Raw genomic sequence first — 18,439 nt, 5'->3', positions numbered from 1 at the left:
GAAATAATAAAATACACACACACCGGGTTTCGCTATAACAGGGATCCAAGATTGTTGGCTATGTTGAGACCGGCAACAGCTGCTGCTGGCACCTAATGTGCGCTTTTCCGCACACTAGGCTAGACAGTATAATATTGTGTGGTATCGTATATTTTATAAATATATTCTCGAGGGTGTGTACACGTTATTATTATTATATGGTACAATCCCGGCACAAGTAATATTGAGAATCGGTTGTCAGAGGCAGAACCTTGGATTCACATTTTTATGTATCAGATATTCCAATAATCGTAAATCGAAATGGACCGATGATGAAATAACGTGTTCAAGGTACACATATTAGATATTATTGTATTAGTGTTTCAATGTTTGTGCGTCGCGCTAGCAACTAGCATAATATTATCATCATAGACCAGAGCGTAGAGTGCTTTGAACTCGGTGCAAACAATAGACAGACGGCGAATACGCCTCGGAGAAGAGCTCAGCGGCCAGTCTCCTTTGCCTCGCCCGGTCCCGGTATGTTTTATAGTATACACACAACGAAAAAATAATAATAATAACACTGCAACAGCTTTACATAGGCCCCACAGCGAACGGTAGTTTTTGTTTTAATTAATCAATCTCGTCGCTAATAATTGGCTCTCGCCTAATCCCGACGGGCACGGCGACTCCGAGAAGTCCGGGCTTCGAAGATGATTATCAAAAAAAAACCCAACTAGAGTTCAAAAACTGACCTCCAGAGGTCGGAGAAACCGTCGACTGCACCAAGGGCTCAATACTACCAACATAATGTGCCAAACGTTCAGCTAGGTACAGCCACACCGTTGCTACGTGTCAATAAAGCTTTGGCAATCAACTCTATTGGAGACATATTTTTGACGGTAATTAGGGGAAATCGGCGATTCCCGGATAGCTTAGCAAAGATAGGAATAGTTTGTAATCTAGCAATCGTGCCTGTTTATATAGTCATGAGATAAAAGAATTAGCTGATCACAAGACACGTTGATTGATACAAAGGCTTTGTCGCAAAATAAAATCTAGTCTAACAACTATCTCTCTTCTTTTAACAGCCCAAAGGCTGGTTGGCAGCAACTTTTCACTCTTGTGGCTTCTCCGCTCTCCTTTTTAATCTGCAATAGTAGTCCAGTGGCGGTCGCCCTCTGCTATGAGTCCCCTCAATGGCACCTTCTGTTATTCTGCTAAGTAGACTGTTGGGGCGCAGAATGTGTCCAATTAACTTGGCTCTTCTTTTTGTTAAGGTCTTCAGAAAGCTTCTCGTTTTTCGACTCTTCGATAAACTTGTTCGTTTATTATGTGTTCTGTCCAGCTAATTCTAAGCAGCCTCCTGCAACAACATGTCTCAAATGTCAGGAGTCTTTTGTCTTCAGTTTTACCAACGGACCATGTATATGAGATACAAAAAGACAGAATTTGAGATTGACTGGTCAATTGCCACAGATTTGAATATAGAATTCTATACTTGGCTCGCTATTACTTTGGGTAGGCTTTTAGTATAGGCTGTCCGTGCAAATAATATGTAACACAATTCTAGGTAACGTTTGCTAGCCTTTTGAACGCGTCACAGACAATAATAATTATTATATTTTTCAACCGTCATGGTTGTGTTTTTTCAATTTAATCGAACGGTCATAAGACTGCGGACCGGACGTACCACTTAAAGACTGCGTTATAATTATTGTCGTTTGGGATGAGGCTATAATTAATTTGGTAAAAAAAAAAAACAATAGCTATTTCAAATAGCTGACCAAACCAAATCGACCGTGACCGACGTGTGGTCCTTTTGAATTTTATAATATTATATACTATATCTGTGTGGAGTGTGTGTTATATAGCTTTAGAAGCCTGGGACGGATTTTCGTTTAACCTCGAAAATTGTGTTCTGTTGTGTGGGTTCCTCTCGAGGAAAAATCCGTCTGTCAGTGGTTTTCACGTTCAAGTCGTTTCTGACAGACGTGTGGTGAGTTTTTACTCGCATAGCAGTATTATTATTGTATAGCATAATATTATAGAAACCCTGGAATTATATAATCTCTATCTCCATCTAACCATACACACACACGCGGCATCATCTTTTGCCTCGGACCGGAGCGAATCTGTTTGGTTCATCACAATGCACAAAGACAGCAGGTGTCGAAGAGGTGGCAAAAAGATTGAGTGAGATAGAGCAACCGTATAGTGCCATAATATTATGTATTTTTACAAGGACTATATTTTACTCGTACAATAACAAAATTAAAAAAAAAAAAAAAACCGTGTGGGCTCTAACACCGTTTTTAGTCGATGTATACCGTACAAGTTATCTAGCTGGGCTATTAGTTCACATGATAATAAAAACACGGTAAACGGATCTGGTTTTAGGTCGTTAAAACGAAATAAACACGTGTTTAGCCGATTAAATAATAATAATACCTAATTAATAACATTATCTGTTATTATCTGACCAGCAAGCGGTAGGCGCGGTTACACGACATTGTTATTGGACCGCGTTGCCATTATTATTATTATTAATTTTTTTTTAATATCCAGAACAAATGTCGATTATGCATACGTCGTTATGTACACAACACATGCACTCCACTGGCCTTATTATAGTTGAAGCCTACGCTCAGTTCTGTGAATGTAAACCTGACAACGGGCATAATAATAATAATATACCCAAATGTACTGATCTGATTGTGTGTCGTTTACAAAAAAAGGTGTTTTATAGGGTGGCACGATTTTCGGCCTAAACCAATACAAAGATATTTGGCAGTCAATGATGTAAAAATATATACGTATGCATATCCTGTCCATGCAAAACACATAAGTCCAAAATCTTGGACGATAAAGGTCCGTTTTACCTGGACCACATCTACCTATATCTAACTGTCCCGTTTCTTTTGTGTGTGTGTGACCGAAGAAGATTTCTGTTTGGTCCAGGTAAGATGATGTTATATTTTTGTATAGACCCAAAAACACCAAAGCGCTGCTGCTACTGCTGCTGCGGTGGCTTATGCCTTATCCTATTTTCGTAGTTGTGTTTATTGATTTTATTTGCAAAACTCGGTTGTGCGATCAACGGCCATCCGTAAACAGTTTTGATCCCCTCGGACCTCTCTCTCCGGGGACCGCCAGCAAAACGCGTGCAAACTTGCCAAACGTCTCGCCATTTCGACCTTCCAAACGACCCACGCATTCGGCCGATAGTCCAATCGGGCACCACGCACACAACTCATGTCCCTCGTATTGAGACCGTGATAGACCATAAGTGTTTCGAATAAATTATTTCCGTCGTTTAGCCCCCTTAAAGTAGTCCGCACAAAAGGGATAGTACCATATTTTGCGGTAAAGTCTTTAATATTTGTTTAATATAAATATGTCTCATGGCCCGGGGATCTGTCCAAAATTTGCGCGTCACGCTTAAGTTGGGCTAGATATGGATTAGATAGGTTAGGTTAGGTTAGGTTAGATTAAGGTGACATTTAGATTAGACTTAGGTTAGGTCTAACTTGAATTTGGGACATCAAGAGAAGAGAGAGAAGGCGGAGGTTAGGTTAGGTTAGGTTAGGTGAGAGATACAATTGAATACAACAATGGAAGGAAACATAACGGCGGACAACATAGTAAAAAAGATGCTGAGCCACAGGGAAACATGGGAAAATTGCACGAAATGTATCACACAAGTCATGATGAAAAAAGAGGAAGAAGAAAGAAGGAGGATATAGTATAGAGCTAAATTTAAATATATAATATAGACCGAAGGCCAAAATCAGTGGGATGGATCCCGCTCTTTTTGTAATTATCAACAGTATGTAATTGAAATTAAACCAATAAATACCCCTATGTAAAAAAAAAAAGGTTAGGTGAGGGAACAAAGAAAGTGAGAGGAGGAGTAAAGTGGATAGATGAGGGGAAGGCGAAGAGATAAGGGCAGTGAAAGGGAAATTGGGGCGAGAAGAATAAAAGAGAGAGGTGGGATAAGTGAGGAGAAGAGATGGGAGGGGAGGAAGATCACCATGGACGTGAATACATGTTTCAAGTGCGGTTTGTCTGTTATATTAAAATTCCTTCCTGTAGTTCTATGATTCTATTTGGCCTTTTTTAGAGAAAGTATCCTACCCCCACCTACCACTCTGACGCCATTTCTGTAGTTTTCCTTCAGGATAAACTCACACCGCGTGATCGCGGTTTTTTTTTTTTTTGTCTAATTTGTTTGTTTAAGTTTATAACATTAGACTATTACAACGGAATACGTCGTTTGTACGTTAATAAAAAGTCTATGTAACGAGTGTCGGTCAGCCTAAATGTGTGTGTATGTGTGAAAATCGATTGAACACGGTCACTGAAAATCTCCCACGACGGTGTTTGTGTTGTTGCTGTTGTCTTCGGTGGTGTGTACTGCACGTGTGCGTGTGTGTGTGTTATATCCGGTAATGTGCTCTAGTACAAGCCCCCGAAATTATTTATTATCCGTGCATTATAGTAATACACGTATAGTGCTGCTGCACGACCACAAGAATGCTCCTCGTCGTGGGAAGACGGCGTGGTTTTTTTTTGTCCCTAGTCTAAAAATAAAATCCAATATAATGTACGGGTTTTGTTTGTTTAAGTAAAAAAACCCTATCATTCTGTCGGTGCTCTGTCCCTTTTTTTTTTTTTTTTCCGAGAATACCTACCGAGAGCGATGCCGAATCGTCAAAAGGATAACAACGGCGAATGGCCTCTAATGGATCGCATCTTTGTCGTGGCTCGAAAAAAAACAAGATAATGTTTCTCTCTCTCTTGTCAAAAAAAAAAAAGTCCACAAGCATAACATTGTTTCGAGCAAGACCCTTGGGCATTTCTTATGTACCCATCGGCTACTGTTTTAAGAGTATATTTTTTTTTGTATCAGACTACTCTAAAGACCATTCGCGTGCCAAACTATGCGATTACAGTAAAGATTGATATAAGCTGATACCAGCTCGAAAACGACACAAAATAGCGTCACGAAAGTGGCGCAAAAGTGACGCGATCTAGCGGTTGCTTTTTTGTATAATATGTATATGTATAAAATGTCTCGAGGCAAGTCTTTTGAGTTTTTAGATCTGGACATCAGTGCATCAAATGCCTGAATTATATTTTGATTGTTGTGTAAACTTATTACTTACTTATTCACGGCAATATATTTTATATTATAATAGATAAATAATTGATATACATTCACATGGTTTTAAGTTAACCGCGAAAGGTACGAATCCTTGTATTGATATTTATTTTTAAAATGGGTAACCAAATGTTCATCCTAATAAATGAAAATAATTTCACAATTAAATGAGTGGTTAAATTTATCCAAAATAACCTATCAGGTTAATGTTGTCAATGAACCGATTAAGGCCAAATATTAAAAAACATTTGGCCACAACATGAAATTAACACTATACTATCATCATGTGTATTAGGAGATTGTAGATTGGAAATAATCATTACTCAAGAGCCAGCAGACTGAAGCATGTTCCGTGTTTTATCATTTTAGTCTTTAGGTTTTAAGTAGACTGTAACTTTAAAAAAAAAATATTATCGCTTGTGTTTCCCAAGTATTAACTGTGTCGTTTAATTGTGTTTTACAGGCGACAGCAGTCCGATGGACAGCTCTACTGTCAGCACGTCAGGACGTGTGCCACCACCGGACACCATAAGACCAAAGTGAGTACAAAATCATACTATTGTATAATATATTTTCTTTAATATACCTGACCCCCAAGTTGGAAACAAACGAACCGGACTGACGCGTTTTCAAATTCACATTAAATTCGTACCGAACGCGTTGTTGTATATGATATTTTAATATATGTATAAGCGTGTACACACCTGACTCGTGATTAAAATTTGATTATGATTTATGACCGGCCGAAGTACACACACGTGGAGCTCTCTCGCACTCGATCATCCCGGCCGTGCACCGTTATCGAAACGAATAATAATAATATATATTGTTGTCGATTCCTCTCTCCTCCTACAGGATATCATTATGATATGTGCAAGGTGTGTATCATGTTTCATGTCCTAGGCCGGCACGAATCGAGGAGACGGGCAAATAAGTACATCAATATTTGTCGTATCAATCACACGGGTAGACATTTTTTTTTTTTTTTTACTCATTTCAACGATGCGAATAATAAAATTTAGTCACCGGATCACACTTCGGGTTTTCGACACTCGATCAAGCGAAAATCTAGCTCCGTTTCCCAGCAGCAACCATACCTTGGAACTTTTGGTAGACATACTCAAATTGTCATCATCATTATAGTCATAATCTTTAACACACGCCTCTCGTTATTACTATTATCTTCATCGCGACAGTTATTATCATAAATTCTCATGTGGCAGTGCTAGGGAAATGCTTGCTGAAATACCAGCTGTTATTCGATACGATGAAATTGACGATAGACTCCGAGAACGCTGTGGAAAGCTTATGGTCAAGTCGTTCAAATAATAGACCGAGACCTAAGGGTGAGATTGATGATCGGACTGCAGAATAGGAAACATGAAAACGCCTAGTCTCTGTTAAGTTTACTCTTCGATTTGGCCGTTCACGCTTCTCGGTTGCCTTCGAAGATTGTCAGGATTTAATTGTACAATGCTGTATCTTAAATATTGTATTACACTTGTACGAACAATGAGCGCGCCAACTCTGCATTGGCTGTTGTTGTGCCCCACAACAAACTCCGTAGCCTGGCAATTGTTCTATTCCGTCTCATTTGTCGTTCCTGCACTGACCACGGCTTTGTTTGTGCTGTTACTAAACCCGGCGTGGTCGTGTTGTGTATAATAATAATATATTATACAAACAGCCTCTGCTGGACTATAAAGCGATCTGTGCGTGTCGACGGAGGATGCTCGCGAAAGCCGATAACGCCCATTAGCAGGTGCCGGACCGAGATTGTATATAGTGAAGGCGAAACAGTGATTGCAATGCCAACACGACAAACGTGTTTGGTTATCTCGGTTATGGTGGTTTGGTCTCTTCATCTGGGCTCGTTTGTCGCGGAGTCGGAGGTGGATTTATGCGATCCGATAAGCATCGCAGTCAGGCGGTGTTGTTGGCCGACGACGGTGTGGGGACTCTCGAAGAGAATTTTAAGAAGAAAAAAAACGATACGATTACACATACTTTGAACGCCTCATACCACCTAAGTAAAGTACTGGAGAGAGAGAGAGAGAGAGAGAGAGAGAGATAGCCGCCTGTGCTGAGTGGATTGTAAGCAATTAACGAAGATGTCACCAGACCGCGAGGGCTTCGAGAACCGGAGGACTATATTTATGAATTATTATCAATTTCAATACCTTTCGACAAGAGAGCTATAACCGTGTGCATTTTTGATAGCAAGAAGGAGAAAAAACTCTGCTCGAAACTATGGTTGTCGTGTAAGGGTTTAACGACCCCTTGTCTCGGCCCTGCGGATAGGTCACTATGAAAATTGCATTCGTTAAATTTATCAGTTTTTGTTTTTCGTTGGTCTCGGTCGAAATAAATCAGCCGTTAATACTAAATTATAATATGTGCCCGTGTCGTGTGCGTACTAACGTTTTACTATAAAGAAAACCGTCGATTAGGTATATAATAATAAAACACAAGACCGTGTGCTCGTACGTGAGTGACGTCCGTGAAAAAAATAATTAGTTTCACTATCGGTGTATATGGATTTCGGTTCTTTTTTCTTTTTTTTTTATACTAACATCACATCATTGTCGGGAAACGCTTTGAAACATTTAAGTTACGCGGCGGCGGCGACTTTATTTATTAATAATTTTTTTTTTATAAACTACTCCGTCCGTGTCGGTTTTTTTTATTCCTCGCAGAACAATAACATAAATTAGCAGCGACACACGCACAAACGTCAGAGTCCGTTGTATCTATCGTGTGTTGTACCTGTGTTTGTTTGTTTTTTTTTTTAAACATTTTTTTTATAGCTTGTACTCGGCTAAAACCATGTGGAGATTTCGATTACGGTCGCACATCCGGTCGTCTTTGCGTCGACCACCGGCCTCGACCTTCGTGTAAAGCTTTTGGATTGCGACGACCGTGTAGAGATGTAACGGATATTATAATAAATTGATTGGCCTAACCACTCCCGCGTTAAAACCGTATGGGGTCGCGGTATTTTCTATTTATTTTGTTGGTTTAAAGTTATTTTTGTAATTGTTAGCACGCGGTTAGGACAGTGTTTGGCGCGAGAGGCATGTCCCCCTTAACAATGAAAAAGAAACACAAGACAAGAACAAATGCTGTTTGTATTAACGAGCGGTATTAATCATGAAGTGAATATGGTCAGAAGCCTCTGCACCCACGAAGAGTCTTAACATCCAGTTGGGATACAATGGTATTTGGAATGATTCTAGTAGCAGAGTACTGGTCTTCGCAAAGTGGATTATTAACTATGGACCGAGAGAGCTTTTGTAATGTGATGCGAAGAACAATGTTTTGGAATGCCTGGGCAGTCTTAATATTTGAGGATTTGGTAGACCCACAAAAGGAGGGTACGCCATAGGAACATCAGATAGACTGAATAAGCGCTTTGTACAAGTATAAGTTTGTTTGACAGTTGGATGCAAGGTAGCACAATGCAGCAAGGCACGAAGCTAGCGCAGACGGCTATTGAGTTGTTCCACAAGGAGTCTTCGACGAATAAGACCCATCCGACAATGGACGGACAAAATTGTTCTGGCTCTCTCGCAAAGTGAATAATATTTTTTTTTATAAAATTATTCAGCAACTGCGATCTTTGCTGTCGACAGCTATGAGTCACGAGACGCGTCATAACACTTAAAAGTCTGCTGTCGGATTGATGTTGCTTCTTGGGGATTTGTCATTTGTGTCAATGTCTGTCAGGGAAAAAAATCTAAATAACGTGACCTTTTATTATTATATTATTTTTGTCGCAAACGAACGAATAAATTATCATATTATTTTCGACGCGTTGAAATGTGGGCAGAAAGCAAAAAAAAAGCACCTTAACAAAAAAAAAAAAGACCGTTCTTCAAATCCGATCTACGGAAACCGGGGGAAAAATGGTAATTACTCTTAGCAGTCACCCTTCGCCGTGGAATTCATTAAAAAATCCAAAAAAAAAAAAAGCAAGCACATTTTCATAATAAAATAACCGTTAATTGCGGAAGTCCCGAGGGATTGAATTTTTTTTCTTGCCCCCACCACCCTGTTTTGCCGTCAACCGAGCTGTCACTTGCCGGAATAAGCTTAACGGTACCGTACTACGAAGATGCGTTCACATAAAAAGCTAAAAGCCGAGTCGGTGGTCGTGGTTTTTAAAGCGAAGGAGAGTGCATGGATCTGGATAGTCGTTATGTAAAGTAATGGATGTCCGAGCTCGTTTGAAGTTCGCTCGTTAATCGCATTACGGCCTGACCCGGGTTAGGGTTGTCGGTATAATTCATGGAATGTCAATATTGCAGTCTAGACGGGAAACTGTGTAGCTAAGGCCGTGCAAATTGTGTTTTCCAGCGTTAAAACAGGCGAAGGTCTTGAAAAACCCATTAGGTAAATCCATTTTTAACATCATTTGTTTTTTGTAATGGAAAACGCATTTCAAAATGTGGATTTATCTCTAAATGTCTCCCCAAGCCCTTCAATGCATTTGCATAGACTAAATCTGTGTTGTTTGCCTTCTGTTTGTTTCAGTGTGCCACACAGGATTTGTTCGAGCTGCTCGAGCGGGTCCAGAGCAACCGATTAGACGACCAGAGATGCGTATTACCCGCTTACTTCGCCCAGGTGAGTACCGTGTACAGAAATGTACAATAATAATAATAGGTAATGATATGATGTAGTAGTAGTAGCCGTTGACTTCCGTGCCTCGGATTAATCCACCGGGTCTTCGTTTGAACCAGCTGTAAACACACACACAATTATAGCAAGTGCAAGCTCACAATATTGCGGAGAGACAAAGTTACCTGTGTTACCTTACAACCAGACAACTGTCAATGTTTTGTTCCTTCGAAGCCTCGGTTCCTTGGAAAATTTGATTGAATCATCCAATCTCGGGATGAGAGTAAACGGATTGGAATTGTTCTAGGTGTGTTTTAAAATGTCTCAATGATGACTGTTTTTCGCTATAACCAGTCATAGTTGTTAACTCGTGCTTTTTGATCCTGATATGAATATTTCGTTGGCTATATTACCACGGCGACCACCTGTAGTCTTACGGTTTTCTAGTCGAATCAGCTTGTGTGTCAATGATTCGGACAAGTGACCTTTTACCCGAGCGCCACACAATAATTATTGCCGACCTTTATAATCGCCTTAAAAAGTCAGACAACAATATTGTTGCGACTAATCCGCCTTGCCTTCGTCAGACCACCACCGTCCACGCCCGTGTGCGTCGTTCAGAGCGCGTTTGTACTTGATCTCGATCCGTGCGTTGAAAAGCTCCTCTGACCTGTGATGTAAAACCGAAACCACCGAACATGTGCGCACGGTGGTGGGTGTAACCGGTTCTAGGATTTATTACCCCGTATTATTTGCGCTTTGACGTGCCTTATGCCCTGGTGTAGTAACACACACAAACACATAATAACAACAGCAATAACCGCCGGCGCCGTTGGAGACGGTTTGCTCTTGACACACACACACACACTGCGCTTTAAGCGTACATTCAATACATCATATTGAAACAAAAATGACAAATCTCAAAGCGTGTCCGTTTCTTCCACTTCAAAATCGAGAAAAACACTAAAAAATTGTCCACATTTTTCAACTTAAAATTTAGGCACTCGTTATTTACAAATGTGTATGGTCCTTGGATTAGTTTGTTGCAGCTCTCCGTGCTTCTTGTCTATTTAAAACTTAATTCTTTAAGGTGTTTTCCTTCATTCGTATCTTTTATTATTTGAATGTCTGCCCTTGGTCTTCCTCTTCCAACGTGTCCTTCAACATCTCCATCATAGTTTCTTATTTCTTTATTTCGCTTTTCAGGTGTACTTTTAGGACTTAAGGTGTAGAAATTAGACCGCAGGTAGACCTTAGAGTGAGGCTATTATAACATGTACAGTTTTGTCTGTAGACCAAATTTTTTTTTTGTAAGAAACCCTAATCGTATCCACCCTCATACTAAAAATACACATTAAGCACATTATTGTCATCACATCTTTTATGTATATTTGTATTTCTACCATTTACAGACTTAAATCAAATTAATTCATATAGACCTGCGTCCTTCCACTGTACTGGCTTTTTTTTTGTGTTAATATAACAATAATTAATTTGATATTAGTCATCCTATTGTTAAAAATAACAGGGGATAGCGAATTGAACGCGATAAGCATTGCAGCACAATATACAAAGCTTGGTGCCGATTAGTTTGTCGTTTTTTTAACAATAATAATGGATTTTTGGTGTTCATTATAAAATCAACGTTCCCACTATAATCGTAATAGCGAACTACAATCGAATTACTATTTATTGGAATAATTGATAGTTTTAACATTTAACGAAATCGTTTTTATAAAATAGTAATTTTTTTATTTGCAACCGATTTGAACAAACGAGCAATTAATAAAAAATATTTTATTTTAATTTGCACTCCATTAAACCTATTTTTTTTTTACTACTTAAAAAGAAATAAATACTATATAACATAATATCGTTATCAATTAAATAAGCTGTGTTCCAATTTCACCGGCACACTTATAGAAATCAATGTTAAATATATTTAAATTATTCAAAACAAGATCGGGTGGAGTGACAGTCTGCCGGAATCAATTTAAATATAATTTTACTATTAAAATGTTATACCTATCATCTCAAATAACATTACCAAGTCTTTATTTTTTGTCGAGTAGTGTCCGTGGTAGATATTTTCCGGCCGCTCTGCAAACAACTGACCCGACGTCATTGTTCATTAGTTTAGGTTTTCTCCACCGTGAACCGTGTAGTTTTTGTGTGCTATTCGGATTGCATGTTCGCCGGTCTTCAATCAACAAGTGGAAGCGCGTCTCGTTTAGTTTTGCCACCGCCGCCGCCATTTTATGTACGGTGGCATATTTATAATTAAATGGATTTCTCTCAGGGGAAAACAATAAAGCAGCAGTTGTTTGCATTGCGGGGGAAAGGGACATTGCACGTCAAGTGTTTTACCACCCGAAAGCTGTGGTCAAAGAGGAGTACCTGTAATAATAATAAATGTAGTCTATAAATACAATACTATTGCACCGTTGTGGTGTATTTTGCCACCGGAAATGAATAATTATTCGCTTCCCGTCGCCAAATAGTAACGATTATTCCACATTTTTTTTTTTTTGGTAATGATAAATTTGCATTTTTTAAAACCTAAACACACACACACACACGCCACACGTGGAGTATCGTGGGAAATTAAAGACACACCCGAGCGGATAAATGTTTATTTATCGTTTAAGGGGCACAGCGGTAGGCAACACAATATGCGTGGGTGCATGTTCGAAGCTGGTTAAACGCCTCGGTATCCACATGAACGCTGCCCGTCCAATTGCCGCCAAAGTAATACTATAGTATATTGATAATAAAAACACCAAAGGTGTTATTTTGGCCCGTATCTTATTGGGTATAATATAAGACACTAATAACGTTGTAGTAACAAGAACATCAGCGGCTGATATTTGTTTTATAACGGTTTATATACTCAGGTTAGTAGCCTATTCAATTAAGAAATCCCTAAAATTTCAGCTCAACTTCAAATTCTGAATCAATATGGGAAATTTTAATTTCTTATTAACCTCAACGCTGATCAACATTTTTTCTAATTTAGAAATTCAAATTTCTCATGATTTGGATCGACGAGGAAGTACTGAGAGTTGAGTTAGAGATCTGAAATTTCATGGCCTTCTTTTCTGAATAGACACTATAGATTGGGGGGGGGAGGGAGGGTAAGGGTAAATAAAAACAATCTAATACATATAATATGTATATATATTTCGGATGAGTCTGAGCGCCGTTTAATGCAAATCGAAACGTCGACTTAAACGCCACCGCTTTATATACAAGTATCTTTTTAAATCATTGTAAGTTTCCCACTCACTTGCCGTCTCTTGAATTATTCATACTTTCCGCTACCGTCAAACCACTAGTGCGGCCAATTATTATTAATATATATTTATATATTTATTCCAAAAACCCTAATGCTAATGCTAATGCTCTAAAACGAAAATAATTTATAAACTATTCCTCCACCGTATGCGATGCGTATGTACAGAGTGATCGATTTAAAGTAAGCCATTAATTTCCATCTTAAAATAATTATTGCAATTATCTAGTTTGTCTTCTCGGCGACACTTTAGCTGTTATTAGTTGTATTAGACAATATTGCCATTTTTATTTTTTTCCTCCAAAGCTCTCTCTGCAAACTTTTGAAATTTCAATGGTAACTTAAATAAATTCAATTAAATTTTTACATTACGAACGATTTGCTGAAAAAGTTGACTGGTCGTGTGACCAAAGTTTAAAATGTAACCTAACCTAACGGGATGTGCGGTTAGGTTGGGTTAGGTTAGGTTAGGTTAGGTGGCTTTTGTCTCGTTTTAAATTTTAAACTTTATTAACTTTCAAAACTGATCGTCCAAAACTGGTTATCGACAATTAATCATTTTCATAAAATTCATTATAAATTATAAAGTTTATTAATTAAATGTAGGTATAAGGTACCATTTTGAGTTTCAAAAGTCGGTAGAGCTATCCAAAACACTCTAACAAAATGTAAAGGTTAGGTTGGGTTAGGTTAGTTTAGGTTTAGTAATTTTTTATGAAGTTTAAAAAAACACATAAAAATGTTTTTAAACAAAACTGAAAATCTTAAGTGAAAACGATTATTACTCTGTATTATTCATAACCTGTTACGCCAAAACAGTACAATAGTAAAAAAATAACGGAAAGCCATCAATGCACGACAAACGTTTTGAAAATTAATTCATGATGATAATAATATTTAAATATATTTTTATTGCGTTTGAATAATATACATATTAATTAATTAGGATCGTTATCCCCGGTAATTAGGTTCTTTTTTTTCTTTTACTTTTGTTTTTCTAACGTTAAAACAACACCTGTATAATAAATTAGCTGTTGTGTAACTTTGCACGCTTTGTACAAGTGAAAATAATAATTATGAAACTCGTTATTGTCACTCTTTTTGTTTTGTTTTTCTGTCCACAAAAGGCCACTCGACTCTTTGACTTTCTTTCCTCCACAGCTTTAAACTTTGTACTTTGTTGAGTTTTTTTTTTCAACACTTCTTCGATTTTAGTTTTTAATTGAATATTTTCTAGATAGCTCGGTTTTATAAAGGCAAAGAAAAACAAAAAAATCACATTTTTTTTTTTTGTATAACAAAACGAACCCCGCAGATCCTACGTTTTTCAATTACGGTTGTTTAAACCTACCTTGCCCAACCACCAAGACACTATTATTTCATAATTTGTGTGGTCGTCGCTGAGGCTGTTTTGGGTAAATCTCTTTTTCTTTTTATCGGTAAATCCTTATTTTCCGCCCTTTTCGTCGATGTCGTTTTAATTGGCATCGCCTAAGTAGTTTTTTTTTTTTTTTTTAGGAGTATTACCTGGATATGTTGTATTGTTTCCGAAATGTTACGGTACACCAGGCGCCATCTGGCGGTACGTTTGTCGTCAACTATTAAAACTATTTTTGACCGCTAGAGCGCGACACGCGTTACTTGGTCCAACAAAAAGGGACGTTTTTTTTTTTTAGAAGCGACCGAACCCAACCTAACCGAGCTTAGTCTCTCCACGCAAATCAAACGAATATCAAAAATCCTCTCCCCCCCCCCCAAAAAAAGGGGTGGAAACTATTTTTTTTATTTCGCTTTTTTAGGCGGAAGTGTTATTGTTATTTGCAGTTGTAATAATTCCTGTTGACTTGTGACCTCTCCCACCCCAATACGCTCCTCCCCTTGGCTTATTTTTTTTGTTGACATTTCACATGTCTTAGCTCTGGCACATAACTGAAAAAAGCATTCGTTACAAACGCGTTGTGTACAAATGCGTTACAGGGGGTAGGAGATAGCGGTAGGAGATGGGTGGGGGTAGAAGATATGGGTAGGAGATAGGGAGTAGAAGATATGGGTGGAGATAGGGGATGGGAGATAGGGGATGGGAGATAGGGGTGGGAGATATGTTGTATTTCCTATGAATTGTTTAAGGCCAGATATGATGAAATCACTAAAATATAAGCCAGAAACATGATATGTTTATTAGCCACCTAAGATACTAGCTTGCTAATATACTATTTCATTATCTGTAATTCCACCACTACTCTAAATTTATTCGGTACTTCAACGAGGCATAAAAAAGGTTGCAGACTCGGCTGAAAAACTTATTTTTTGTCTTAATTTATGACCAAGAAAAAGCTATTTGAACTTTATGTATTGGCGCACTGCAATCGTTTCCCTCGAGGTAGTCGACCGGGTTTTTGCCTCCGTCCATGATTCAGTAAGTGAAACAACAAAATGTCAATAGTCATCGAAATTACCGCGCTCATTGCTTATGCTTATTTAGCATCAAAGCTATACCGCAATTATGCCGTCGGTGACTGTATATTTTGGCCTTGAGCGGCTTGTGCAAGTTGGGCAAGCGTGTCAGAAATCTCATGAATATAAATCCTAGGCAATCCGATCGTAGCATCTCGAATGTCTCTATGACCGCTATCATATTTCAAACGGCTTCCTTGATGTTCCTAAATGATCAACGTTCAATATAATATTATTATCTTAAGTTGACGACAATGTCTATCGTGTTACGCAAGGCACATCGTGTAATCCATGCTATATTGTGCGTGCAAACAAAACTTGTTCTGTACATCATGATTTATAAAATGAGATGACAAATGGCAATCGCACGTGTCGCCCACAACGACTGTTTATTTGGTTTGGTCTTGCCTAAACAGTAGAAAACATAATTATTTAATTAACAGTGTAAACGCCACTGGATCGGAGCGACTGTGTGAATATTGTTATACTTAATAATAATAATAATAATAATAATACGTGCTTGTGTACACAAATATTGGTCACTGCGGTTGAATATATGATATTGCATTCAATTGTAACATTAGTGCACTTAAATGACCCGTCCGCGGACGGACGTGTATGCGAGCAAATATTGGTGTTTAATTCGAGTACTAAAATAGTGTTGTGTATTTAATTTATATTAAAAAAAAAAAAAAAAAAATACGCATTGACCACCGATGGGGACCGATACGGTATGTATTTTTGAGCTGGTTACATAGCTTTTTATTCAGCGTTAAAAGGCTTACCGGCTAAGTGTACAACTTATATTGATAAAAAAAAACCCCCTTCTAAATTTGAAAGGTGAGAGGTGGTCCGTGTGTATTGAATTGAGTAGTATAAAAGGACATATTGAATTAACGGCAAGAATATTGACCACTTGGAAGGTCAATGCTAATTCTATGATCCTGACTGGAGCATAATCGCATGAGGAAGACACGGGAATGGTAGTGCTACTAAGCCAGCTGTAAAAACGATATCCCTTTTTCTTGGCGCGCAAACTTCCTACCACTGTCTTAGAACTTAGCAGATGTGTTCAATTCTCATTTGTCATAGCCGTTGTGAATAATAAGGTCTGTGCGTGCGAACTTTTTTCACGATACGAATCAAAACGAACATTTTACCGAATTTGTTTTGTGTGGCAACACTGAGTCTGCCAGACGCGAACGGGAAACGGATCGAGTCGAAAGTAAATCGGCACTGAAAAAGAAACCGACAGTCATCGGTCAAATAATTTCACGGATATACTTGGGGCTTAAACACGGACACACCTGGTTCAATGTCAATCGCGAGCCGAGCAACAACGGTATGACATTTAAAACGATGACTTTTCGTTATTATTAGTGTTATTATTATTTTTTTTTTTTTTTACAATCAGAACGCTTAATATATTCCAATACGAGATCCGGAACAGATTTTTGACGGCCATAATATAGCGCATTAGTATCTAAATAAAATGTTGTAAAAAAAAAAAAAAAAAAACGTTCAGAGCTCTGTTTGATCAATGTGTGCGGTGTGTCGTATGTATGCTCAAGTGGTCGCTTGCTTCAAACAAAAACCTAAAAAACCGGTAATTTCATCGAGCCCAAAAACATTAGCTGTTGCTATTGTTCTTTTAGAGGCACAAATAATATCTATGTTTCTCTTTATTAAGTCCGAGATGCGACGCCTTGCCACCATCGGGTTAGGGGAGACGACGATGATGACCGTGGGGGTTAGCGCTGTTTGCCATACTTGTCAAGTTCTCCTTTGCTCTAATGCTTGTAGAAGTAACCTTTGAGTGTCTCATTGGAATCATGTTTCCACATTCATCACCCGACGCTGCTGTTTACTTGATGATCTTAGCACATCCCTATCGTAGACACTGTGCAAAAGATCCTGTAGGTAGGTGGTACTCAAACTCTCGACCTGCTGCTGTCCTCTTCCTCCAAGCTCATACTCTGTGATATTACATTTAATGTTGTTTTTATCAACACCACTGGTTGGGTTTTGTTTTTGTGAAAAACAATAGCCATAATGTGTTTTCGAATTGCGAATCGCGCGTCGGGTGTGCGCCATTCATCATTACCGCCGCCGCGGAGACGGCTTTGAAGTTTACACAGCTGTGGGTAACCTAACCTAACCGGCACGTACCGGAGGGGTCTGACGACGGGAAAACAGGCCAAACTATATGATTGCGATGAAAATTTAACGAAAATTATTACTATAATATTATATAAAACAAAAACACACAGGCGCGCGCGAGGAGGGTTCCTTCGTTCGCGCAGACAGAGGACGATCCGCCGGCGCTTGACCGGACACACGACACGATATTTGTTAATGCTCGTTAAGTTTTCGTATGTATGTGCGGCTTTAAGACGAGGTGGGCCAACTTGTATGTTAACAACGATAACAGTATGATACGGTCAATGACGCGAAAATCGCAGGGCAAGAGGTCCACCATGATCAAACAGCCGGTGATCGAGGCCATCGAAGAGCAAGACGAGGACGTGAGTACCGCCGCCATTGGGTTATTATAAATTATAAAATAATATATAGTAGTAGTGTGCAACATAATAAAGCCGTTCTGACACCGTGTCGACCGTTAAAAAAAAAAAAAAACAACAACATGTACACTATAAAGGCGATCGAGGCACGTGTTAAGTTCACAAAACCAACACAGACTCTATTAACGGTGATTATGTTGTTGACTTAGGCACGGGAAAAAAAATACCCGTCCGAATGTCATCAAATTTCAACGGTTCGATTCGGGTCATGTTTACACAGGTAGGGTTTTTGTAATTTCGACATGATAGCAATAATATTAATATGCTCTTTTGGATATGTAATATGCGATTTTATTATACTCCGCGTACACCGGCGGCGGAGGTGTGCTGAAAAACAGCTAAATT

At 38.6% G+C, this 18,439-nt stretch overlaps 1 protein-coding gene across 3 annotated transcripts in view; it reads left to right on the top strand.

Annotated features, from left to right (window-relative positions):
* LOC126837507 (rap1 GTPase-activating protein 1) overlaps positions 1 to 18,439 on the top strand; it is a 120,878-nt gene that overhangs the window by 62,308 nt on the left and 40,131 nt on the right. For 2 of the 3 annotated variants that reach the window (XM_050571427.1, XM_050571426.1), the window contains exons 2-3: positions 5,610 to 5,685; positions 9,680 to 9,772. In XM_050571427.1, coding sequence (XP_050427384.1) covers positions 5,610 to 5,685; positions 9,680 to 9,772 — 169 coding nt within the window. Of the gene's footprint in view, positions 1 to 5,609; positions 5,686 to 9,679; positions 9,773 to 17,817; positions 18,038 to 18,439 lie in introns of those variants that run through there. The other variant, XM_050571428.1, reaches the window with a different exon arrangement.

The sequence above is a fragment of the Adelges cooleyi genome, unplaced genomic scaffold, assembly GCF_023614345.1.
Source record: "Adelges cooleyi isolate 19-005CV unplaced genomic scaffold, UGA_ACOO_1.1 ACOO_flye_CR_arks_rails_tigmint_CR_PRNA_25, whole genome shotgun sequence".
NCBI classification, from domain to species: Eukaryota; Metazoa; Arthropoda; class Insecta; order Hemiptera; family Adelgidae; genus Adelges; species Adelges cooleyi.
Note: the sequence above shows the minus strand (reverse complement) of the source record. Positions and strands in the feature narration are given on the sequence as shown.